The sequence below is a fragment of the Pleuronectes platessa genome, chromosome 15 (genome assembly GCF_947347685.1).
Source record: "Pleuronectes platessa chromosome 15, fPlePla1.1, whole genome shotgun sequence".
NCBI lineage: Eukaryota > Metazoa > Chordata > Actinopteri > Pleuronectiformes > Pleuronectidae > Pleuronectes > Pleuronectes platessa.
The window spans coordinates 13,703,721-13,729,808 of NC_070640.1; the positions used below are offsets into that span (position 1 = coordinate 13,703,721).

General features: G+C 43.0%; 1 protein-coding gene across 1 annotated transcript; it reads right to left on the reverse strand.

The window, feature by feature from the left end:
- Window positions 1-654: 654 nt before the first annotated feature.
- LOC128457127 (sodium/potassium/calcium exchanger 3) lies at window positions 655-24,261 on the reverse strand. The gene is made up of 17 exons (XM_053441674.1): window positions 23,796-24,261; window positions 16,921-17,031; window positions 9,346-9,422; window positions 9,113-9,187; window positions 8,933-9,017; window positions 8,100-8,203; window positions 7,934-8,008; window positions 7,817-7,842; window positions 5,416-5,469; window positions 5,181-5,323; window positions 4,219-4,385; window positions 3,903-4,140; window positions 3,615-3,781; window positions 3,346-3,460; window positions 3,149-3,261; window positions 2,951-3,016; window positions 655-2,185 (listed from the first exon to the last, which is right to left on the reverse strand). Exons 1-17 carry the CDS (start codon window positions 23,896-23,898, stop codon window positions 2,075-2,077), a joined length of 1,830 nt encoding a protein of 609 aa, XP_053297649.1. The 5' UTR covers window positions 23,899-24,261; the 3' UTR covers window positions 655-2,074.
- Window positions 24,262-26,088: the final 1,827 nt, after the last annotated feature.

The following is a 26,088-nucleotide window of genomic DNA, read 5'->3' on the forward strand; positions in this document are numbered from 1 at the left end:
AATTCATGGGTTCAACAACAGCAAATACCAAAAACGGACAGCACGTCGTCGTCAAAAACCTAAAAAAAACATAGGAATGAAATGTTTTTTTCTCTGCAGAACAGAAAAGCAGCTGGTTTATATATATGTGCGGAAGATGCAGCATTATTTGCTATAATACACACAAACACACAGTATAAATATATAGTATATTATTGTTATTTTTCTGCGTGTGCGCTGATACGAGTTTGTGCTCTTTGTAAAAATGTTCCACCAAAGTGACTTAAATCTCTTTAAATGTACAAGAAACAATACAAACATCCATTGTCGTACCTAAACGTGACGTTTTACAACTAACCTGCACTCAAAGTCTGTGACACTCAAAGAAGAACATTATATTCATTTCGTAGTAATAAGACCTCCTAAAAAATACTGTAACTGTAGGTTAATCCTTTTTCATACATACACTAACCTGTACCAATACTTGCTTCTAAGGTAATGAGTCATAAATCTTTTTAAATATTCTCACAATAATGTGCATTTCTCACATCAGTGTTTCTGTTCTAAAAGTCCTCTGACACATACACAGTGCCCTTTGCTGCACAGCTAAAATTCCTTGTCATGTTTTCACAGGTTCTTTGCTGCTACATTTTAATGCATGTAAATATTTCCACAGCGAGGGTTTACATTCAATACATATTCAAACCTAAGGACGACAGTAAAGTTGATAATCTGATGGTTGACAAAGTATTTAACAAAGTAGTTTTAGTATCACCTTTTTTTTTTACATCTAAAGATGTTTATTGAGTTAAATAAAAGTCACCTAAGCCGCCTGATGAATCCTGTCACATTATGGTTCCCAACTTATTTAGTTCTGGGTTGTCGCCTGTAGTGGGGCTTTGTATTGGCTAGTCTCATTTAGAACTTCAGGAGTAAATCATTACCTAACCCTTTACTATTGCAGAATGAGATTCAGGAAAACTAGAGGCCACACCAAATTTTAAACACTTTATGATATTAGTTCCCCAAATGTGCCTGATGGTTTTCATCAAAATCCACAAATTATTTCCTGGGAAATCAATGAAAAAGATTTCCTATCTCACAATGTTAAGAGTAAAAAAAAAAAAATTATCCTGTATTTGCACCTAAATTGAATGGGTTCTTTCCTGACCCGAATCCCATCCTCAGACAAGGATTCGTAGAAATCCTTTTTGTAATTTTCGTGTCTAATCCTGCTCACAAACAAACACACGGACAGGGCTGAAAAACACAACCCTCCTTGGCGGAGATGATAAAATAACTCTCTGTTAAAATGAACTTTCACTGTGTTGTTAATCAACTTTTTAATAATCCGTAGATGAGTTGCTCGGCCGTAGCAGCGTTCAGAACACAAACATTAAAAATAGAAATAAATAAAGTTGAACAGCAGACGGAGGAGAAGAGCTGCAAGGACGGTCCCTGACCAGAACCGGACCTTTGTGTCGTTAAGAGCTTCACAATGCATGGGACATTAACGATGAATGTGATAATCAATAATAAGTCTGTCAATGCCTCAAAGGGTGTTAATGAAAATACTGATAGCACATAATTCATTATCAAGAACGAGCAGTTTCGATTTGTAGCTAATTTTAACAGGATTCTTTGGAATTAATAAATGTATGTGTATTAAAATTATGTGAAATATAAAGTCACATTGTTACAGAATTGACATTTTTGCTCACTTAGGATTTATAAATATCAGCAAATATCGGTGCACAGCCACAACACTGTGCAACAACCAAACTACGACCAGAACAGTCAGTTTCCTGATCTGACACGTTAAAGACTTCCCAACACTGCACTGCACGAAAAGGAGGAAAAAGACAAAACAACTGTGCTATTGATAAAAGACTTCAGTGTGTGTGTGTGTGTGTGTGTGTGTGTAGTTGTATGTGTTACTCTGACAAATCTTACGGAGGTGCACACACTCTCTCACTAGGAACACGTCGACGCTGTCACTCTTTTGATTTGGCTTTGGGAAAGAGAACGTGTCGTAGCCAGGTAGGTTCCTCGGTGTGTTTGTCTGACAGGGCTCGACCTTTGACCCTTCAAGGCCTCACATCTGCCCGAAGAGGATGGAGCAGAGCAGGAAGATGGCGTAGAGGAACAACAGGCCCACACCCAGCCGGCGATCCAGCTTCCAGTGGTTCAGATGAACACTTGTCACCTGCGGGGGGGAAGAGACAGTGGTGAGGGAGGGACGAAACGATTCAAGAAATGATACTGTAAATCTAGAAATATAACACTTCTAATACTAATAATAAGATCATTTAAATTATTCATTTACAAAATATTTAAAATTAAAATAAAAAATGACCTAGAAAGTATCTAGCCCATTTCAGGGTTGCATTCATTAGAGCCGATGTATTGGTTGGCCGATTATAGCAACTTTTCACAGACAAATCTATCTCGACATTTATACACCGGGATCAACAATGTGCACCACTGTGAAAAGGTTTACGGAATAAACTCTACAGAAAAGATGTGCATTTATTTTCTTATATGTATTTGTCTAAAGACATTTTGGGGGCATTTTGCCTTTGCTGAGGGGACAGCTCAAGAGAGAGGATGGGGGAACACTGGTCTCCACCAGTGTTCTCCCATCCACAAGGTGCCTGTTTATCACCCCCACCAAGGAGGTTATGCTTCACATCTGTGTTTGTGGTTTTTTATCTTTGGCAGAATATAGCAAAACTACAGAAAATGTTTTTCTATTTAGAGTTGTTTATAATAAAGTTTATAGGTTAATCTGTAAAAATATCAGGCATCAATAACGAGGCTTGGATTACAGCATCTTAATTCCGATCGCCCATCAGAAAGGTTTTCACTAATCAGTATCGAACCCGCAAAAATACATATCGAGGTTTTGACATTTTATTTGTCAGTTATGAATCATTTATAGAGCAATGTTTGGTGTGCTGTGTTCACTCACTGTCAGGAACACGGACGCCAGCAGCAGGACGACAGAATACACCAGTCCTTTATTATTTATGTAGACCTGTGAGGAAAAAACAATAAGTGTCACCATTTTATGACCTCGAACAGACGTGAGAATCCAAAAGCTCTGTCACGTGCACGAAGACACCGGTAACAATGATTTGGATATTGGGGGGATAAAGTTAGTGCATACCGATGATCCATTTTCCACCACCAGGGTGCGCAGAGCCCAGGGGAAACCCAGACCCAGGAGGATGTCAAAGATATTGCTGCCTATGGAGTTAGACACCGCCATGTCGCCCATGCCTGAGAAGAGACAGGAAGCGTGACTGAAGAATGGAAACAGGACTCAGAGATATAGAATAATAAAGTGCACGCTGTTCTCTTTACCTTGTCGGGCTACAATCAGACTCGCCATGCAGTCCGGCACACTGGTTCCTGCTGCCAGGAAGGTTATTCCCATGATGTAGTCTGGGATGTCTAGTGTGTAGCTGATGATGGTGACCTGATAAAATGAGAATTCATCTTTACAGAGCTGCAGGAGTGATGTGCTTGTGCTATACGGTAACTGCAGCTTTTCACAACACAGTGTAGACGGAGGGAACATTTTAAGGGGACACATAATCCCTTTGTGCAGTGCTTGGGTCCTGCCTCCTTACCATCCACACCATGAAGTAGGAGAAGATGGCGATCCACAGGGTGGAGGCCACGAAGGTGACCATGAACCAGCGGTGCCAGCGTGGCTGAATACAGTTAGGCACGGTGCAGAAGAGCAGGAGGCCCAGAGGCCACGTGATCACCCACTTCACCCTCGCACCGCAGCCACCTGCGAGGAACGAGAGCCGGGGCCGACAGGATCAGGGATTTAATCATCCGGCTCGAGTTTGAGGTAAACAAATGAATCAAACTACTCTGATCTACTTAAGAAAGGTTTGCGTCTTCCTCACCTGGTATCCGCACAGGACTGAAAATCCCATAATCATCCTCTTCCTCCTCCTCTTGCTGACACACCTCGACCCCCGGCTTGTCTCCCACCTCTGCTTCCACTATCCCCGGCCTCCCTCCTCCGTTCTCCACGGCGCAGGAGCCCGTCCTCTTCAGGCTGTTGTTGGTGGACCCGCCTCTCGACCCGGCGCTCGCCTCGCTGTCTCGCTGGTTTTTCGAAGTCCGGATCAGCCTCTGTCTCTGTGAGGGGAGAGCGGTACGTGTTTGTCAGAGAGCTCCAGTGGCGATATGATAACCTGCGATGTGTGGGTCACGTACCTCACTGATGACCACGCGTCCTGCCATGGAGAGCCTGGTGCGGGGGGAGAAGTGGGGGGTGATCATGATGCGCAGGCCGGCCTCGGAGAAGGACAGTTTGTGGGGGTTAAGGATCAGAAGCTCATCCACCATGACGACTTGATGGGGCTCCTGACCGTGAGATTGTCCTGAGAAAAAAGAATCAAACACGTAACAAATCCCCGTATGTAATGGACACACATTTTTTTCACAGACTCATATGACACCACTTTGGCCTTTGACCTCTGAAATGCGGTGTTAGGATTATTGGAAGGAGTTCCTGAATGGGAAAATTCACGTTAATGCCACCTCAGGTTGGAAAAACATTTCTGTCTGCGAAAAAAACAAAATCTACAAATGTTTTGTTTATGAGTTGCTGACATCATCGCCAATAAACCATAATTTCACAATCAGCTCTAAATCGTAGCTTCTAATGTCAACTTGTCACTTGCTACACTTGCAAACTAAATCACGCACAATTAAAATCACAAGAGACTTTTAGGCCAGTACAGATATTTTACAAATGGGTGCCAATGTGTTATTTAAATACCAGCATCCAGGTTTTTCAAAGCACACTGAAGTCTGGACAATGATTTCCCAACTCAGGTATTGGGATGTTTCCGAGTAGCATGTGAGTTTGAGTCTTAAGGAAAACTGTCAAATTTGAAGAAATTCCATGCAGGCAGACTCGAGATAACATGTTCAAGAGGCCACTGTGACCTTGACCTTTGACCTTTGACCACAAAAATCAAACCAGTTCATCTTCAACTCCCAAAAAAACACTTGTACCAAATTTGAAGAGCTTCCCTTTAGGCGTTCTCTAGATATCATGTTCACAAGAATGAGACGGATGGACAACTTGTAAACATAACGCCTGTCACCAGTGCAGTGGCATGAAAACCTCGTGGTCATGTTCATCAGCCTGAGCAGTAACCTCCTCTGACCTTTGTTGAGCAGCACCATGGACGTGTTGCATGCGGAGGCGTCCTCTCCCATCTTGTCCTCTCTGTGGTCGTCTGATCTGAGGCAGCACGGCTCGGCGTTGCTCAACTGACGCGTCACCAACGCCCGAAGCTGGGAGTTGAACCTGTGACCGGACAGAAGCTGTTAGTGTAGATGCAGAGTCAGAAATGATGACTGATGGGGAAGTTTGCCCTTTTTTTGTTTTTTTCAACTTACTTCATGATTATAATGTAGATTCCATACATGGTCATGAGGAGCAGGGATTCCCACCTGCACACAGCAAAGTATTTGTGTTAGTTTGGTCTCAAACTTACCGAACCTCCATTTAAAAATTCACTATCCTGCTGAGCACAGAGCTCTGTCTTCCATGCCTGCCATATAGATGTGATAAATATACAAAATATTTCTGTACGTAGTGAAATGTGCATATTCATCAAGTTTAGCTCATCCTAAACTATTATAAATATTATTGCAAATGGATAAAAAAAAGCGTATTTTTATCAATTAAAGACTAGAAAACACAATTAAAAATATATATTTATTTTACAATATTTAGATCTTATCTCATCTTACTTTACCTTATCTTATCTTGACCTATCTTATCTTATACTATACTATACTATGCATGGTTATTGCAATTTGATGAAAAAAAAATCACATTTCTTCATTAATCTTATCGATTGTTGGTGTAACTACAAATGTTTATTTTGTGAACTTATATCAATTTATATTAAGTCATGAAAATTTAAAGTTGCAGAGAGAGACTTCCTTCAGGAGAGGTTAGTCATATTATCCACAATGAAAACAAATGCAAAACAACACATAGGGAGCTGTGCACACTTCTACACACACACCCTTTTACCTGTGTGTGTAAATCTTCCCTAACAAGCACCCACACTGATCTCTTGCTTTTCCCCCTGAGCCTGGTCAGGATGCACTGCTGCACATGTGCAGACTCAGATATTGTGAGCATGCAGTGACTTGGCAAACTCAGCTACAACACAAATCTGCCCCAGTGGATCCAGAGGAGCAGGGGGTGAGGTGAAATACAGCCAAGCGGCTTTGGCTCCTCTCGCTGCAACTCAATAACAGTCTGTCATTTATCACTGAGGAAAGCACTGACATTAAATCCAGGATTAAATCTACTCTTTCATTAAAACCACTGACATATACAACAATGGAAAGCTCTTTTTTTTTTAAAGGCCAAAAGAAAACATTCACAGCAGCTTGGAAGCATAAATGAGCGTGTTTAAAAGGAAAAGTCTGGACAAAAGAAATCAATCCAACAACTATTTCTAAATCAATCTAACAAGCTCCGAATTGCTGAGGGGTTGCCACAGATGACACAGACCTCCTCCACACAAAGTAGACAAATGAAAAGTCATCTGACAGCAGATTGTAAATTGATCCTGAGCCGACTCTGTAATGACCAGTGGCTGACTGGAAACACACATGGAGCTTTTTTGTTTTTTTCTTGAACTGAATCGATTTGACGTGCTGCCCAATCACGGACTGCCCAATCATCCTGTTGACACCCTCAACCTCCTGATTGTGATGACACAGGTTTGAGGAAGAGGTCGCGACCCCAATCACGAAGGAGATGAATTCCCACATCTGAACGCAGAACACAGCCACTGTGGGAGTGCTGCTACAGAAATGTGATCATATGAGCACTGCTTGATAATAACAATTATTCAGAGCATCCTATTTATTCATACATTTTAATGGAACAGTTTTATTGTGAATTTGCTTTTTTAAATGAGCCTAAAAGTAAATCTGTGACGTTTCAGTGATGATGTAAATGTGAGTTAGTGTTAACAGGAATTTCAGCTCCTTTTCTCCACGTTTAAAGAAAGAGCAGGAAGTTTAAAGACCTTTCAAACAAGCTGAGCCTCCAGGATAAACCGCAACTGATTTATACCTTTAGCGTCTGTTAAAACATTGTAAAACATCGTCTGGTGCAAGAAATAAAGCAACAACATTTAGGCAGCAGTGGTCGTTCAGCTCCTACAACCAGTGCAATTTTAGTCTAAAAACGTTTTTTATCCAGACTCATAAAATGTGATTTCAAACAATCTTTACCAGTTTTGACGTCCTCTGGACTTAACCCGCTGGGACTGTCACGGTGACCTTCGACTGAAATCTTACCAGTTCATCTTTGAATCAACCGTTCAAAAGGCAACTGTGACCTTTGACCACTCAAATGTAATCAGTTCATCTGTGTCCAACTGATCGTGTGGGCCCAATCTGAAAGGATTCCCACAAGGCTTAAGATAAAACATTCATAAGATAAGTTAATCCTTTATTCGTCCCACAGTGGGGAAATGTGCGTGGTCTCGGTGACCTTGAACTAAGTTCAACCATCAGTTCATCTATGAGTCCAAATGATTGTCTGTATAGATTTGAAAAGATTCCCTGGAGGACTTCCTGAGGTATCGTGTTCACAAGGCAAAAAAACTTTTGTTTGGTCTTGACCTTTGACCCTTCGACCATCAAAATCGAATCACATCTTCTTTCCCTGAACGCTTGGACCAAGTTTGAAGAAATTACATGCGGACACCTTACAGACAATTGTATAACACAGGAATACAAAATATAACATAGTGTATGAGCTCACCAGACGACTCTGGCATCATAGATAACCTGCAGAGAGAACAAAATAGATTAATAAACACAATGTGGAAAAGTCAAAGCTACAAACAGGTTGACTCTGGAGGAGGAAAGCAGATCTCACCCCAATGAGGGCCAGTACAGAGAGGATGTAGTAGGAGGAATCTCTAAACAGAGACCACCATGTCAAGACCACTGTCTGAGGAGTGAAGTTATAAATGTTAGTGTTCATTCTCTGTGAGATCTACACAGAAGACGTTAGTAAAAAAACATTTTGTTTAAATTTCTACCTGGCCTGCAAAGATCCCACTCAGGCCAATGATGACCAGGATGTTGAAGACGGCCGAGCCCACGATGGTGCCGACGCCGACGTCTCCTTTAGTGATGAAAACACCTGCGGGGGGGAGACACGGAGGGACAGGGGGACAGGGGGATGAAAGAGAGGGAGTCAGATGTGTCCATTCAGTGTCTCGCTTTGTTTGGTTTCAGATGAGAAGAAAATCAATGCAGCAGCCTGTCATCTCCTGTCGGATTCTGTGGGTGGCTTTACAGAGACCTGGCATGCACGTACGCACACACACACACACACAGACACACACACACACACAAACAAACACACGCACACAGACGCACGCACGCACACACACACACACACACATTGATTTGCTGGAGACTCACTGAAACCTAATAGTTACTAACTGACTAATCCTAACCCTCATTCTAACCTAAACATAATCTAATATTAATATTAAACTTAACCAAAACCTTAAAACACGTTTTCAATTTAAAGTGTAATTATTTTACATTACAGGGACTTGATTTTCTCCCCATAAGGCAGACAAGTCCCCATCATGTGAGTGTGTAAACAGATTTGGGTTCCAACAACGTGAGTAATAGCTGGACCAGACATCCCCACACACACACAGACTATAGAGAGGGGGTGAAAATCCAGTATGTAATTGGGGTTATAGAAGTTCACTTGAATTGGACTTTGCTGACATCTCCTGGATGAGTCTGTTACTGCAGCAACTGCAAACAAAATGTATATCTTTGAATCTGAATAAGTTAAAATGTATTTTCATTAACTAGAGTCAGTGCTCTCTGAAATGGCTGAGCAACCCACCAATGAGAGAGGTGAAAAGCTCTGGAGCAGAGCTTCCTGCCGCCATGAATGTCGCCCCGGCCACATCCTCGCTGAGCTGTAGGTTCTGTTAGATTAAAAAAAAAACAGACCATAAAAAAACAAATCAAATAAAGACCTGTTGATTGAAGGAAGTATATTGGAATGCAGTTTGATGCTCACCTCAGATATTTTCTCAAGGGAAGGGACAAAGTAGTCTTCACACACGATGGCCAGAGCGTAGAACATGTAAATGGCCTGTAGAGTTGTTGAGCACAGATCAGAGAGTGGAGGGACACACACACACACACACATCCTGCCTCTGTTTGTAATATATCATGACAAATATGAGTATAATGAGTCGTGTAAACACAAAGGAAAATAAATAACAGCCAAATATTGTGTGAAATACTCACACAGAGCGTATGAAGCAACACAGCCCCTTTCCTCCGCTGCTCCTTGGTAAATATGTCCTCTGGAAACTCGTGGATGGCTGTGGGAGGAGGGCGGACATGGGGAGGATTTGAATATTTCATTTAGTTTTTCAGAGTTTTTCCATTTCCTTTTCTAATTAAAAACAAACGTCGATTTTGGAAGCTGCAAATAAAATAAAAAATCAGCCTAAATGTAACGTGACATCACTTCAGCGAAAGAACACCCAAGGACAAATGGATGCTGACAGGTTCAAATGATGTGAGTCACAAAGTCGGATGCCCTAAAATCAGCAAGTGCCTGCAGCAAATGCCTGCTCATTTTAGGGGAAATAAATCAGGAATACAAAATGTTTCCCTTAAATTTAGGGAACATATTACACAGTTGAACTATTTTCTCTCTATAAGATGTCGTTTCTCCTGATTTTCTGATATAAAGCTTTATTTTTTAAAAGATGTTTGCTTCTTTCATTACATCATTTCAAAATGAATGTGCAGATAAAGAGCAGTGTCGTCCTCCTGTTGGTCCCATTTCAGACGCAGAAGAAACCACAACATCTTGCAGACACAGCCTTGCACTCATGGTCGAGACAGGAAGTGAGGTTGAAGTGAAAGTGGCAGCTGCTTCCTGTTCTTCCTCGAGTGTAAAAGATAAAGAAGACTGTTGATGACAGCTCAGCCTCCCCCCTGCTCCCATCACGTTACCAGAGAGGGAGAGAGAGAGAGAGAGAGAGAGAGAGGTGCAGCTCCAATTTACAACTCGGAGCAGAGCTGGGTGAATTTAAACTACGGGGGAGCACGGAGCTATTTATAGCTCCTGTGCTGTGTGAGACAACAGTGGGTCGACAAGCACACAATAAGCCCAGTGCAGCCGTCACGATGCACACTGTGGCTGCAAGGACACTGAACAACAGACTGCGTGGATTAAGATCGGGTCCCTTGCGATGAGGGATATGAGATTTAATCTTTGACACTGTGGTGTCAGAGACGGAGAGGAGGAGGCCATATGGTCCCGGGGAGAGGACAGTGACTTGGCCATATCCAGTCGGAAAATGTAAATGTTTGTGCACCACTGTTTACACATGTGCGTCTGTGCTGCCTGCTGCTTCTTGTGTATCAATTTGAAGGCCTGCAGAAGAGTGGGTTTATGAACACGGGCAGGGCCACCGGGCCTTTGTCTTCTGATTGCTTAGTGGGCTCGGGGGAAAAAAAACTATTTCATCCGTGTGCCAGCTGTTATTGCAGGGCAGGGCTCATCCACTAAATCACCGAGGCTTAGCATGTAAACTTTCTGTCATCTTATTGCACGGAGCAGAGCCTGAATGTGAGGCTGTCCCTGTGTGCGTCTTCTGAAGCGGCCTGTCACGCTGATCAGCTGTTGGACATCTGTGCTCTCTCTCTCTCCCTCTCTCTCTCTCGCTCCCTCTCTCTCTCTCAGTGATTCTATTTCTTCCCCCCTCTTGTTTGGCCTGTGGCGTCCTGTCTCACAGCCCTGGACGACTCCCAGCGTCCTCTCTGCCCCACAACACAAACTCCCAGGTCCTGCAGTAGGTGGAAACCCAGGGGCTGTGACATGCAGCTCAGATGGACGCTTCGAGGAGTTGCTCTGGTGAAGGCAGTTGCTATGGAGACCCTCTCCCCGGGGGCAGCTCTTTTTTCCCCCTCTTTCTGATGGGTGGCAGTAGGAAGCCAAAGGCAAGGCGACTGCATGAACAGTGAGAAAGGGGGGAGGTGAATCTGTGTTTCCCATGGTTGGGGTTTATGAAAAATGAAAAAAAGAGAAGTGACAGCAGCTCTGGACCGTAATGTCTAAAAATATTTATTTTTCCTCACAAACCCTCAGGAGAGGTCTGAGAGAGCGAGGGGGGGGGGGGGGGGGGGCGCACGAAGATACACAGGGACAGAAAGTGCGTACTGGTTTACTGAAGGCTGCTGGACAGGAATGTGCTTTACCGAGACTGTTGCGCTGTGGTTTCACAACACAAAGCCACAAACTGAAACACACGTGCTGAGGACAAATCGCACATCTGCAACTTCCAAAAATCTGGGATTTAATCCAGATGTGATATCATCTCGATACAATCAGTGGTTTTGAAGTCAGAAGTGGAGCGGTGAGACGTCCCTCTGTGCTCAGACCTCCAACCTTACTGCTCCTGGTGTCTTTCCTCTGCCACGATCCCAAACCGCTCCCACAACTCCTCCACCTCTGATCTGCTTCTGTCACAGATGTCACATCAGTTCACGTATCTCTGCTTCATCCGAACTTCTCCACAACCCACAGGTGTTTAAAGCTCTGTGTATTTCCTCAACCTTTTCAAACAGTCGCTGCACTGAAGCCGCTGCTGTGGCGTCTGCTCAGACATGAGGAACATCACTTCCTGTGCAGCAGAGAGCACAAAGAGGGTGGATGTGATGAGAGAAGCTTTAATGAACTGGTTGAATCATCGTTCACTGATAAAAAGGTGAAACAGCAAAGAAGAGCCGGATTTCTTGAGCACGATCGCTCAATAACTCTGAGAAATGTACGTTTTTACATCCTCCTTCATTTACAAGCACATCATTGACACATCACATGACGCTGCAGCTGTGTGATCACTTGATCTGGTGATGTAGTCGGTGTGAGGCAGCATGTGAAGTGACAAAGTGCGTCGGTAGCAAGTGTGAACATCAGACTAAACTGGAGAATAACCAAACAACCCTTTGTAACATTGTTGTATTAGGCCCAGTACACACCTGGTTTTAACCATAGACTGTATATATAAAGGTTTTAACATGTGGTCTCTGTGTTCCGATCGCAAGTCGGCAGGTCTGAGTGTGTGTGTTCACACCTGACATTAAAATGTGAGCCCACTTGTGTCACCTCAGATCGTAGCTCACCTCCTGTGTTGTTTTGGATTTTGACAGCTAGGCGCACAGTGGAGCACACACCACACACACCAAGGCCCAAAAGTCTCCTCAAATTCAATCAATCTGCTTTGAATTCCACACAGCTCCCTACGTGTGCCTAATTTTTTCATCGAGAACCATTCATTGTTCCCTCGGAAAACTGTGAAATCTAAAAACCCACCCAATCTCTCAATGTTAAAGAAAATAAAAAATTTAAATTTGCCTTCAATGGTACGCTAGAAGAGCGATGACCAATGATATATATATATCAATCCATGTTGATTCTTTCCCGGTTTACAAAAAGGCTTGAGATAACTGAAGTTGAACATCTTGTAAATTACATGTTAATAAAAGTGGATTAATGTCGAGTCAACCAACACTTTATCTTTTACATTTTTTAATCCTTAGAGAAGAAGAACAATTAAGGAAACATCATCTAAAGTCTGGGCCTGCAGGGGAAGGAATCAACGATTGGTTTCAATTTATTCTCGTTCCCTTGTGCCTCCTGATTTTTCAATATCCAAACCTGCTGACGGCAAAGTAACAATTATGAGTTGTTTATATGAGTTATTTATTTGTTTATTAAACTTTTCCATGAAGAGGTGAATATATAAAAAGAAGCAAAGTGTAAATTTGACTAATGCATCTGCTTTTAGCCGAAACACGCTGAGTGCACTCAATAAAACTTTATTAGCCTTTAGCTGCGGCACCACCAACATTTATTACCTCCACCAAGGAGGTTATGTTTCCACCCGTGTGTGTTTGTTGGTTTATTTGTTCGCAGGAAAACTACTGAACCGAGTTTCATCAAACAGAGGAGGGACGAGGCCTCGGAAGAACCCATCACATTTTGGTGTTGATGAAAAACATGGATAAAAATAAAAGCTCTAAGTTACCAGGCAACTTCCTTTTATCTTTTATATTACTACTATAAGAACTAGACGATCCTGTGTGGGTCTGTTCAGCCTTGGCAGAGGAATGTTCTATACTGAGTGTCATTCTAATTATAAAACACTGTTGCCTATTTGAAGAAGCAGCTGGGCATTAAATAGTTTGTTTTGGTATGAGGTTGGATATTACCTATATCAAAAAGAAAAGCAGTTTTCTGTCCTTTATTACCTCAGGTTATGTTTTATTCTACTTTTGTTTCTTCTTTTTAGTTAGCAGGATTACACAAAAACAAAAAAATGCTGATGTGGATCCAGGACATTGTGAAATAGGATGTTTTTCAACATTTTCATTGATTACTCAGCGAAAAATGATTTGATTTTTTTTAAATCAGGCACATTTTAGAGGACTGATGTTTATGTGTGTGTGCAATTTGGTGCAGATTAAATCTTTATCCAGTGAATCTGAGTGTGGTTTCACAAGGGGACTGTTGGGCCCTGGTGGAGGGGATGGACTTAAATCTATATGTGTAGCACTGTTTATGGTTGTTTCACAGATTCTGTTTCATACATGTATTATTATTGAGGTGCAGAACAATGATGCATGTGCAGCAGATTAGATCTTTGAGTAGAAGGTTGGCTGATGTCTCTCTGAGTCCATCTGCTTCAGGAGGCTTCAGTGCCGGTGAATGTGGGCAGGACGGAATAATGCTATCGACCTGGAAGTCGGCAGGGTGTCCTGGAATCAAGCTACGGTATCGACTGGCACACTGAGTCAAGTCGTATCATGCACCAACCGAACTGCCACTGGTGTATCGACACACGCACGCACACACACACACAAACCTCTGCAACGCTGCTGCATTTTACATGAGGAATCAAAAAATAAATATTTCATCCAGGTGTGTAATGTAAATTCAATTATGCATTTGTTCTTTGATTTGCTTTCCTTTGAGGCACTTTGAATACGACGTTGATGAAACGACAGCCGGGCTTCAAACCGCACCAATCACCTCGCCCGTCAGCAAACACACCGGACATCATGTTACTCTGGAGTGACAGAAGGGATCGCAAAATCTGATACAGCCTAATCGTACTCATACAGCACCGTCACATCCTCAGCCTGGTGGACAAGGATCATATTTTGGTTTGTGGGCAGAAAGCGAAGTGGATTGAGTAACATCCAAACATCTCTCTGCTCAAAATGCTCCAAAACCTCAAGATTACAAATCACGCTCGTGTTAACTGCTGTTTGCTTTGTGTGCCATCCACAATCTGCCTGTTCCCGTAAAAATGTCCGACACCATTCCAGGATCATTTGTGTGAGATTATCCGCCAGCTTCTCTTTCTCAACGCTGTTCCAAAAAAACAACAAAAAAAACACGACAGTGGAAAAATACTATTCTCAGCTGAGTGTCGCCTGCCAAGATAAACATCATAACATGCCTCAGCAGCACACAAGCCTTTTACTTCATTTACATTATTTAGATTAATTCACCCACTCCTCCTCATCCTCCATCTCCTCCTCGTCTATTTTTAGCTCTTTGTACTTGAAATGCTTGAAAGACGAGAATTGTCTGGGTTTCAAAAATTTAGCATTCAGTCGCCTAGCAACCGCAGTCTCCGAGGCTTGTCAGCTGAAGGCGGATCTCACCGTCTCCATCTTGTTTGGAGGAGTGGGGATGAAAAGACAGTAGGAGAGCCTGGGGCTGGACGCTACCGTGCAATCCCCAAGGTAATATCCCCCGAGGTCCGGCCAGGCTTTTAATCACACTACAGATTATGCAATCACTGTCAGACGGCCTGCTGAGGAGGAGGACGGCAACCTGAGCCCGGAGCTCACTGCTGCGCCTTGCACTACCTGCTCAGCCTTTTGTTCGCCTCGCACGTCTCAGGAGTATTACCACGGGGGAAGTACCTCGCCGCGGCGCGCTCGTGTCTTTGTGAGCGATAACGAGGAGCCTCATAAAGGTTAAGTGTGTTATCAGGTAGCAAAACACAAATGGCCACGCCGACCGAATGGAGCGATGGTGGAGAGATGCACCGATTCTCATTTTTTCTCATTTCATTTCATTTCTCGCTCTCAGGTGTGGAAGAGAACAAAACCATCTGATGTAACATCACAGATGAGGATGTGTGACAGCAAGACAGTGAGGTGTCTGATCATTTGTTCCCTCTGAGTCCGTGTTCCTGCAGAGCTCCGCAAAAATATAAACTATGTCATATCACAGAGACGCGGAATTACTTTTCTAGATCAGATTATCAAAACGTAGAGTGGTTTTAAGATTAAAATGGCTTAAGGGGAACAAGGTTTGGTGATAAAACGATGAAGAGAATTAAAACTGACATCTATGGTCCCACGGTGGATAAACTGACCAAGTCACAGCCCAGACCTCCAAAATAAACAAACCTCTCGATAAAGTCAGTAATAAAATCATTCCAAATTACACATTGCTCACATAAAAATAGAAAACCCCGCCTGGGCCTGTGTTATATAAACCTGTTGTGAATAAATTAAGTTGCTCTGACATCTTGATCATTCCCGACGGCTGTGATGAAAAAGACAAATGTGAGAATTTGTGCTTCACGATCTCAGTGAGAAAGACAGAAATGATCAGACACAGGTCCTCTACCCAAATCTATTCCTGAAATGATTAAAATGATTCATTGTGTGTGTAAAATACTCAGGGTTGCACTCTCCTAACATGTTATTTGCACTTTATATCATTAACATTGACTTCTATACATTTCTGCCAGAGCTGAACAATAACCCAGTACAGTGCTCCATTGTGAGTGACAACCCAATATAAGAAGAGTCATAAAGTAAATGCAAATGATATGAAGATACTGAGTCGAATCCTCCTAGAAGGGGCAAAGGGTTTTTCTTTTCTCTCTTTGTGCAGCTTTGTTATTATATCTACTCTGTCTCATTATCTCCGCACAACAATAAAGAGATTTCCTCCCCGAACTGAATTTTTTATAATAAAACTGTCAGCCGTGATGAATGCAGCTCATGTCAGCCAGCCAGCTAATCAGCCTGGGAAGCACAGAGGCGCAGGTCTGATTATGTGCTGTCGATTGGCGGCACGGCTCGGGGATAATTTCACAAAGATGCGAGAGTTGGAATCTGTGCAGAATATTCAGGGTGTGGGACCAGACTCGAGAAGCAAAGGCAGGCCACTTGTATCCTGCTAAAAAGAGAAAAAACAGGCCACCTTAAAAACAAAATGATCTAATCTGACTTTGGTGCTTCATCTGCTCTCTGAGTTTTTCAGCGCACAGCCTCGACAGTGACAACCGACACAATGCTCCGTCCACATGACCTTTCAAGTTCACCTGCAGGGGGGAGAGGCAGGAGTCTCTGTTACACTCCGCCCTCCTTGTTTACCTGCACACACCGCACACACTCACACACATGCACGTGACATACTCTCTATAGCACTTCCTCACCAGTAACAGGCTCGCCATGCACCTTTTTCCTGGCTTTGTGCGTCATTCCAAATATCATACCATGAATTGGACAATATGAATATGAAATTCTACTGTACCGTCTTGGGAGCTGATTCACAGGATACATTAAAAAACTGACATTTTTGAAAAGACGTATCATTTTCCCCCGCAATATCACGTTATTCTGATTTATAGCTGATCTTATCCACATCACCCCATGTCTACACTGAATGATGAATGATAAGGGAATGCTGCAGACAGTTAGGGGGGGGGGGGGGCTGCTCTGTCCTGGGGGAACACAGAAGTGATCTTTCTGGTTGAAAGCAGAGTGACTCACCTGCTCGGGGCTGATCCAGGGTCTGGTTGTCTGACTTCTCCTGTAGCAGCCTGCGCGTCCATCGCGGCGTCCCCCCGTTCACGTCTGGCCGAAGAGCAGAAGATTCGGTTTCTGTTAGGAGGAAGAAAAAAACATCAGGGTCATTTTAATGTAAAAAAAAAGTTTCACACGCTCCGGCTTTAGAAACTATGGTTTGTTTGTTGTTACCTCTGCCAAGGAGGTTATGTCTTCCTCTGTGTTAGTTTGCAGGATTACGCAAAACTAACTTTTGGTGCAGATCTGTAGATCAGAACAGACGCAGGGATTTCGTTTTATAGTTCATTGATCTTGATTAGATAAAATCCGGCCTGTTTAGGGGACTGATATTTATGAGTGTGTGCAAGTTGGTGCAGATCCAAATTAAAATCTGGATCTAGTGAATTAAAATGTAGTTTCAAAAGGTAACTGTTGGGCCTAGGCAGAGGTACGAACTGTAAGTGCCATTATAGTTTAAGCATTGATCCTTTTTTTTATTGGTATAGTACAATTAATTCGTTGATGGCCTGAAAATTAAATTATTGCCTATCCTCCACCATCATTGAGAGTCTCAATTAGCCCTTTTTTCTCCGTCTCGTAATTGTGTCTCCAGTTATTCTGGTCTCTCGTTGAGCGAGTGCTCAGCAGACTGTAGTTTCATGTTTCTGGCCATGGGAGATAACAGCATGTTCAGTAATTCACGCCATGACGCCGTCAGCTGTCCTGAGCCATCAGCAATGAAATCTTTAAAAGGTGTGTATTTCAGCTCCGTGCATTTTATTCCTCAGAAGCTAATCTCCGTGTGGCTTCCAGTTTTTACAGCTTTACTAGGGTGACAGCTGAGGAACTCCCCACAGATAGAGCTGTCTCATCATCTATCTCATCATCTCTCCTCCGTGGGGGGAGAAAAGTACACATATTCCCCCTCTGCTACCCAGAGATGCTTTCAACGAGGGGCCCGAAAAGATAGCCAAACGGTTATTACGCACTGCACTACACAGGGGCCTTTTATTTATGAAGCGGCTCGCTGCCTGTGTCTGATGCATTTTGTGATTGCCAGGCGCTGTAGTGTCTCTTTGTAGCATGCAGCTCATTGAGCCTGTTTGGCGAGGGCAGCGGCCGCGGCTGAGAGGAGACCTGAAGGCTTTCATGTTGAGGCATCAAGAGGGGCTCGACTCGTATGAAATTCAAATGGGTTTCTGCCACAGATGGCTCTGCAGCACTTTCACACATTGAGCCGGGGTGAAGCCTTCAACACCTTCAACCACATCTCGTCTCATTAGAAAAAGCTGAAATAAAATACGTGATTATCTCTCAAAAGTTTCTTTTTAGCCAGGTTCAGATTCAGTAGATTTCAGACACTTCACATGGTGTGCAGAGGTTACAGCAGGATCAGTGATGAAAGCTGATGAAATGTGGTGTTTGTGTGGAAATGTCTTAATCCCGCCTCCACGTTTCCTCAGCATAAACACGCTGCTTGAACGAAGAAGGGTAAGTATAAATACCATCATGTTAGGTATAAATAATAAAATCTACAATTCATCTCTCTTCACATTTGTAGCTCTTATATGCAGAGCACAAACCTCCACTAAGACCCAACTGTCCCCTTAAAGTCGATCAAACTGCACCGACTTTCACACGCTATGAATTATCTCGATTTAATTCATCAAGGTCCATAAATTATTCTCTGAAAAAAATCAAGGAAAATGCTCCAAATGTTAAAGAACCGTAGAAAAGTGCCTGGAGTCGCCTCCTGATCCGGATCTGCACCAAAATGATATATGTTCTTTCAGTTCCCATATTGCATCCTTCAGCCAAGTTTTGCGGTAATCTGTCCAGTATTTTCCAGTTTAGTCTTTTAAACTAACAAACCAACCAACTAACAAACAAACCAACCAACTCACAAATGCACATGACCTATTTGGCGGCGGTAACAAAGAGCACGGGGAACTGGCATTGAAGCTCTGTGCCACTCATGTATTCCTTTTGTTGTGAAATGTACTCATGGATTTGTTTGTAGTCTTAACACATGCGGGAAATGGACCGAATGATACAAGCTAAAAATCCTTGTATAAAGCCTATTTAACTTTCCCTGGCCTTGAGGAAGAAACCATTATTTGAAGGTAAGTCCGACGCCATACACCCGGTCATCAGCTCCATTCAGAAGACACACAGCACTGCTGCCTCCTCTTCCGTCAGCAGAAACAAGACATTTGATCCCATCAATCACACATCGACTGAACGGACCGGCTTCCTCACTTCTTACCCCAAACAGGCCCAGTGCCTCCACAGGGACTCAGCGCCTGCAGCCTGTGGTGGCGAACCTGTGTTGGTCTCTGACTGGGAAATCCTCCACAAGCAGGTTGCACACGGCTGCATCTGAAACCTGAATCTTTGGGTTCTGCTTAATGTAAAATAAATATCTGTTTCTCAGTCCATCCAGCATTTTCATATAGAACACAGAGCAGTCGTACAGGTCTCCGCTGTGACATTCACACCGAACGTTCAGTCAGTGTCATGTTGCAGTAAACACAGAGGATGAGCTTTGGATTTGACCTTAAATGGGATCAAAAGGGAGTAAATATCTGAGCGTAGCCAACACCGAGTTCAAATAGTGAAAAACTAAAGCTTGAATAAGGATTACTTTCTCATATTAATGTGTAAATGAATATAACCTGTTGATATTAACTGCAGAGAGTTTGCACATCCAGCTGCAACAATAACATATTCATACTTGATTTGATTGATTTTTCTTTCTCGTCAAACCAGTATTGATACTAATCTGCAGTGCATTAGAAAAAAAATATCTGACTCATTATCCTGCAGCTTAAAGTTTCAATGATTCAAAATGAATTTTCTCCCTCATCAGTCCACACTCAATACCCTGCCACGACAAATCCAATTTGAATTGTAGAAATGTTTGATAATTGATTGAAAGAAAAATATTAATAATCTGTTCAGACCATTTGGCCATGATTATAGTGTCCAGTCCTCTTGGATATGAGGGGACGAGCGTTGCACACCTGGATTTTCCGTCCTCTCTAGTTCACTGTGGGCGCAGAGCCATCTCTAAGGCTGCAGAGATGTTTGATTGGGTCGATGTCTGGTCCGAGGTCCTGACAGTTCAATCTTGGCGTCTGAGAGTCCTTGACGTGCTTCTTTTGTTTTCAAAATCAGCGCAGCTCACTCCGAGTGACCATCAGGCGATCGTCGCCTCTGTTACCAAGGCCCGATTGGCCAATCACTGCGCTTTGCAGGCAGCCGCTACGACCTCACGACCTGGTTTTTGCTGTGATATTGAGTGTCAGCTGTGACACCTTATAGAGACAGGAGTGTGACTTTCAAAACCACGTCCAATCATGACTGTACCACGAGTGAGCTGCATTAAAGAGGGTCGAAGGAGAAATGGGAGATATCTGAGACTAATTCAAAATGTCATGGCAAAGGGTCTGAAAACTTATGTCTATGTAAGATTTCAAGAATCATAAAAAAATTCAAACAAATTATATTTGTATTGCCCACATAGGGCACCATCCTCTTTCCTGAACCCTCAACTTAAAACATACAAACTTCAGGGGGAGTCAGACATGAGGGATCCCTCTTCCAGGAGTGCACAGAGTAGAACCACACCAACAAAATAACAATACAACAAGATATCCACAGTAGATTTAGGGGGGAAATATATTGATTTTAGCAGAAAGCTGAAACCGCGAAGGTTTGTGAATGCTTTTGTTTGTCAAACTAATGAATCAAACTGGTGCAATCTCGTGTGTATACGCCTCCAGACCAATACACTCACTGGATGGATACTACAAAGTAGTAGTGGCTGTAACCATTTACTTTGTATTCTAACAATGGGCAGCATGACTGGATGTGATAATAACCCCACAGAGAATCATTCGCACCTGATCTGCTTCCCTCAGCTCTACAGAGGATTTGAACACGTTCAGGCACGCATTTTTTATTTTTGGCTCTGATGGAAACCACTGCACACGACCTCCCCAGCACCAAACTGGGGACAGACAAGGCAACCAGCCACTGAGCACAGCAGAACATTGAAGAGACAAAGAGACAGAGGTTTCCCACAGTGGAGACCAAAACACAGCAAGAACACCACTTAAGAGTGGAAACCTCAGCCAAGGCCTAGACCTCTAATGAAACCACATTTAAATTCATTAGATCCTAATTTGTATTTTATCTGCACAGAATTCACACGTAATTCACACGTAAATATCAGACCCCTAAACATACCTGATTTATTTTCCAACAAATTCATTATTTTCTCAGAAACCAAAGAAAATGTTTGAAAGAAAGTAGGAAAAGAATATGATAATTGGTCCAGTACTGTATGTTTAATCCTGCTAAATACCCAGTACACCAACAAACAAATAAACAAACTGACAGAGGTGATGTGTCTCTGCTCAACGTGCAAATAAGCAACTATTAGCGAACACATTTGCCATATTTTCTATTTCACCTTCAGAAAAAGAATATGCCGATGTACGTTTACAGCTCATTCCCACTTCTCAGCAGGGATCCCAAATGATGCTATTCCATGTTTGACATTTAGTTCTTAAAAAAAAGATCCACGTTGCGTTTTGTGTGCTGCCAGATGCGAATGTGACGTCCATGTCACGTCAGCTGTTCAACTCACTGCTGCCGCACAGCCATCTTGGAAATAAAATGTTGTTAGTAAGGCTTTAAACCATCAATCAAGCATTAAAACCTCCCTTTTATAAAGAAAAAGGTCAAAAAGTGCAGAAATAACCAATGTGTTTCCTTGCTGCTTCTGTCTTTAGAGAGTTTCTCACTGCTTTCCACCATGTTTGTTGCTTTTTTGGCAGTGGATGCTTTTACAGTTTGTCATCATCCTTTGAGAGTTGATGGTGATAAAATACACTTGTAAACAGTTTGTGTTGGTGTGTCATTTTGTGTTGTTTTACTAGATCTGACTAACATTGATATGGCAGTGTCCAGCACAGCCATAAATAGTCATACTAGCCGTGGTATTCGGGATGCTACAGGATGTGTCATATTTTCCGAGTACATTGCGAGCGTAACCTGCCTGTCGCCATTACAAACAGCAGACCACACGCTTCGCCCGGAGCTCTTCCATGGTTTAAGTTAAGCGGCCTTGGTCTCGGTTCAAAAAACCTCTCCTGGTTGATGGCACACTCATATTTTAAAGGTGAAGTATAAATATTAATGACACGGCTCATTCACCGGGACACTCTTCAGCGAAGGACATCATCCTGCAATACCAGGATGAGGCTGTTACGTGAATCAGAACACTGCAGATGGAACAAAAAGTTCACGGCTTCAAATCTTCACAGCACGCGCACACACACACACACACCCACACAGACACACACACACACACACAAACATAGGATTACAGGGGGTAACTGAAGCTGCTGATGAGTGTGTGCGACAGTGTGACCACATCAGAAAAGGTGATGAGAGGATAATGAGCTGGGGGGAGGGGTGTGGTGTGTCTGTGTGTGTCTGTGTGTGTCTGTGTGTGAGAGTGTCAGAGAGGGTCGCATAGTGAAGGTGTGTCTGGACATGGACTGTGATAAAAACCGATGATTTGTGTGACATGAACTTACACCACATGTCCTTTTATAGATGGCGCTGTTCTTACTGTGTCAAGTGTAATGTTGCCGTGGGGATAGAGGAGGAATCAGACCGTGGGGAAATCAGAAAAAACGGGAAAATGTCAATCATGTGTTTGGCATCGTGTTATAAATAGGATGGAATGACAGTTACCGTAAATAATTTCAAGATAAATGGAATTCATTCATATTCGTCTACGTTTAATAAGAATTTATTTGGCAGAATGAAAAACACATTCTTATTTTAACAGCCTGGGAAGAGGCAGAAATATAAAAAGGGGCGAGACGACAAAATCCCTAACGCGCCCAGTCACACAGGGAATCGAACCAACGCCTGCTGAACCTGCAACGACCAAACTGAACTTATCATCAGCGATCAGATTTATTATAAGCCACAAATTGGGTGTGATTTATGTAATCAGAAAACTGTCACATTCCTGCGGAGAGAGCCGAGTAAAAGCCATGAGCAGGAGGACAGAAGCTGGCAGACGGCTGGAAGGCGTGTTAGAAAATATGAAGGAAGGTTTGAATATTCAAACGCTGTGTTTAGGATGAATGGTTTTCTCACTCTGATGATAAATTCTTTGCTTTAAGAATTGCCGGAGAATCACACCTTGAAACCTTTGCACCTACTTATCTTACTTTTATTATGCTATAATAACATATATGTTCAACCTACAAAGGCATTTTGATGGAGAATTTAGGGCAGAGTCCATATGCATTCATATTTAAATCCATAGCAAAGAGGAATTTGAGATCAATGGATAAGAGGGGAGGCCTATTAGAGATTTTGCTGCACTTCATGTTGTACACTGCATACATGGATCATACAGGTCATATAGAACATTATATAGATGTTCAAGGGTAATATTTCATACACATCCTCTTATATACAGCATATACATCTTCTTTTTTTCTTTACAGTTAAATTTTTCTTAAGATTTATTTTATACATAAATATATGGTTTTGCTTTTCTCTTTCATTAAATGAGCTTTATATATAAGGTTTAAATATGGTTATTTGTAAATTGCGACCTCCTGATTGGTTGCACCTCTTCTCATCCTTCACGGCAAACACACACATCAAATCTATTCAAACAGATTCATGTGGTGCATATGATGATAAATTGTTTTAAAATACTTTTACGTTGGTATATCGTTTATGTTCCTGTGGCTATGTATGAGAATGTATAGGATTAAAATGACTGGGCGCGCGCCGCCTGCGAGTCTATATTAAGGTCTCACCTGGTGCCTGGATGACCTGAGCGAGCCAAACGACGGCGAGAAGCCCGACTCCACAGCAGCAGAACCGCTGGAAGGGCCGCCGGTTCCTCGCAGCAGCTCTCATTCCTCAGCCGGCCGCATATCCACCAAGAAACATCTGTTGCTCTCCGGCTTTCTCACACTTGTCCCCCACTTTGTGTCCGCGGACGAGCCTCCTCCCGGCAGGGCAGCGGGGGCGACAACAGCAGCGAGCGACTTCTCTGCCAAGTTGAGTTCTAAAAAGACAGGAGAAGAAAAACAACAGAAATCCCCGCTGGTGTCAGGGACCAGCCTGGTTCTGCTGCCCGGGCTCAGAGCAGAGGCCGAGCCGCTTCAGTGCGCCGAGCCTCCGCCTGGTTCATAGCGAGGAGACGCGTGAAAGGAGCTTCGTGCGTTCATGTGCTCGGTCTGAAAGGTCGACAGCAGTGAGGTGCAGCCACAGGAGGCGACATGCTCTGAGCTCCGTGCGCCTTCACTCCCCCTCCCTCCCCCTGCTCCCACCGACACCACCTCTGTGTGGCCACCAGGCGGCGACAAACTCAGGAAACCTCGGTCAGTGGACATGAACAGAGGTGCGCGCGGGTGGTTTTGCTTTCAGCTCTGTTCGTTTATGGGTTTGTTTGTTTTTTTGTTTGTTTGTTTGTGATCCAGATTATTGAAAAACAGCTCAGTGGATTCCCGTGAAACTTGGAGGAAGGATGTGGTATCTATACATATGGGCAGTGGCGTATCTTGGAGTTTTCCAAATCAGGGGCCATAAAGGGGCCCAATTTACCATGAGTCCTGATGCGCTAAGGTGCACATTTAAACCCTTCCTTGTTTTCTGTTTGTGCAAAGCCACACATCAATGAACAATATTTGGAAATTGTCCCCTGTGTACTCCATTACAATTAAAATTGCAAAAACACTTATAATTTGACAAACAGAATCAGATGTGAGTTTATGTATTAAGTTCACCAGTCCGGGGCCTGCAAACAATCATATTGACCAGATAACACGACAGATATCATAAAAGTTGCTTCATATTTTACATTAATTTAGCATTGGGCTAAACGGAGCAATAGGGGCAAGAGTGACTACAAGATCTGCTTTCGATCGAAAAACATCAAATTGATAGAAGATAGTCAGCCAACACAAGTACAACATGAAACCACTCAGCAGGGAGATGGTTTCTAAGTGATTCAACATTGTGAGTCATCAGGTCAGAGATGCCCAAACAACATCACTCATAGTGCAACTGCATTCACCGAATACTGACGGTTGTGTTGTACAACAATGGGAAAACAGAACAAGAGAATGAAGCAGATGAATAAACACCAGTAACATCACAGGTCTGCTCCCAGAGTGCTGCATGATGACGCTGCTCTCTGAAACATGTGGATGGAGCCTGTTCTCGTACAGACACTGGAATCAGGCCACTTTCACGAGCAGATGATTTTTAAACCTGAAAGTTCCACCTCCTTATACTGCAGCTGAGCTCGTCTGATAATGAGTGACAGCTCCTCGTTTACCCTGCAAAATACACCTGGGCGACGCATGGAGACACACATATATATATATATGTTATAAATAAATACAGCTGTTGTGTTCACAGCTGGCAGTCTGACTGCCAACCCTGTGATTAGCGGATGACCTGCTCTGCCTCCAGCTCCACAGTCACCCTGCTCTTAAAGACCCTCCATGTACTGGCTGTTGGATGCAGAGAAAAAAGCAAAAGTCACTCACCACAATATCATGTGTGTATCGTTACCTTGAAAAACAAAAACGCATTGTGCTTCCAAATGAAGCATTGCCTAATTTGAATATTTTGAAAAAATCATTTCTATTTATGTTAACTTGTTAGGGCCCGAGCACCGAACGGTGGGAGGCCCTGTTGAAATTGTAAGGATTATTCTCAGCGTAGTGAATGGGCTTTTTGAGGGCTTCAACATGCGCAACAAGTTGAGCAAGTACACACAGATAGAGAGTGTTGTATTCACTGTTCATTTTATTGATCATTTTAATACATCGTTTTTAGATCAGTTTTTCTCTATGTCTAGTAAGGTTCAGTGCTGTCAGTGTTGTGAAAGGCACCTGTAAATAAATGTATTATTATTATTATTTATTAGGGCCCGAGCACTGACAGTCACTGACAGACAGTGAGGCCCTATTGAAATTGTACTGCAAGTATGCAGTAAATTAGAAAGTGGTGTAAATTGACGTATTCTGGAGTATTTGGAAAAGGGCGTGGCAAAATGGCTCAACAGTGCCACCTGGAACGCAGCCCCTAGGTTTC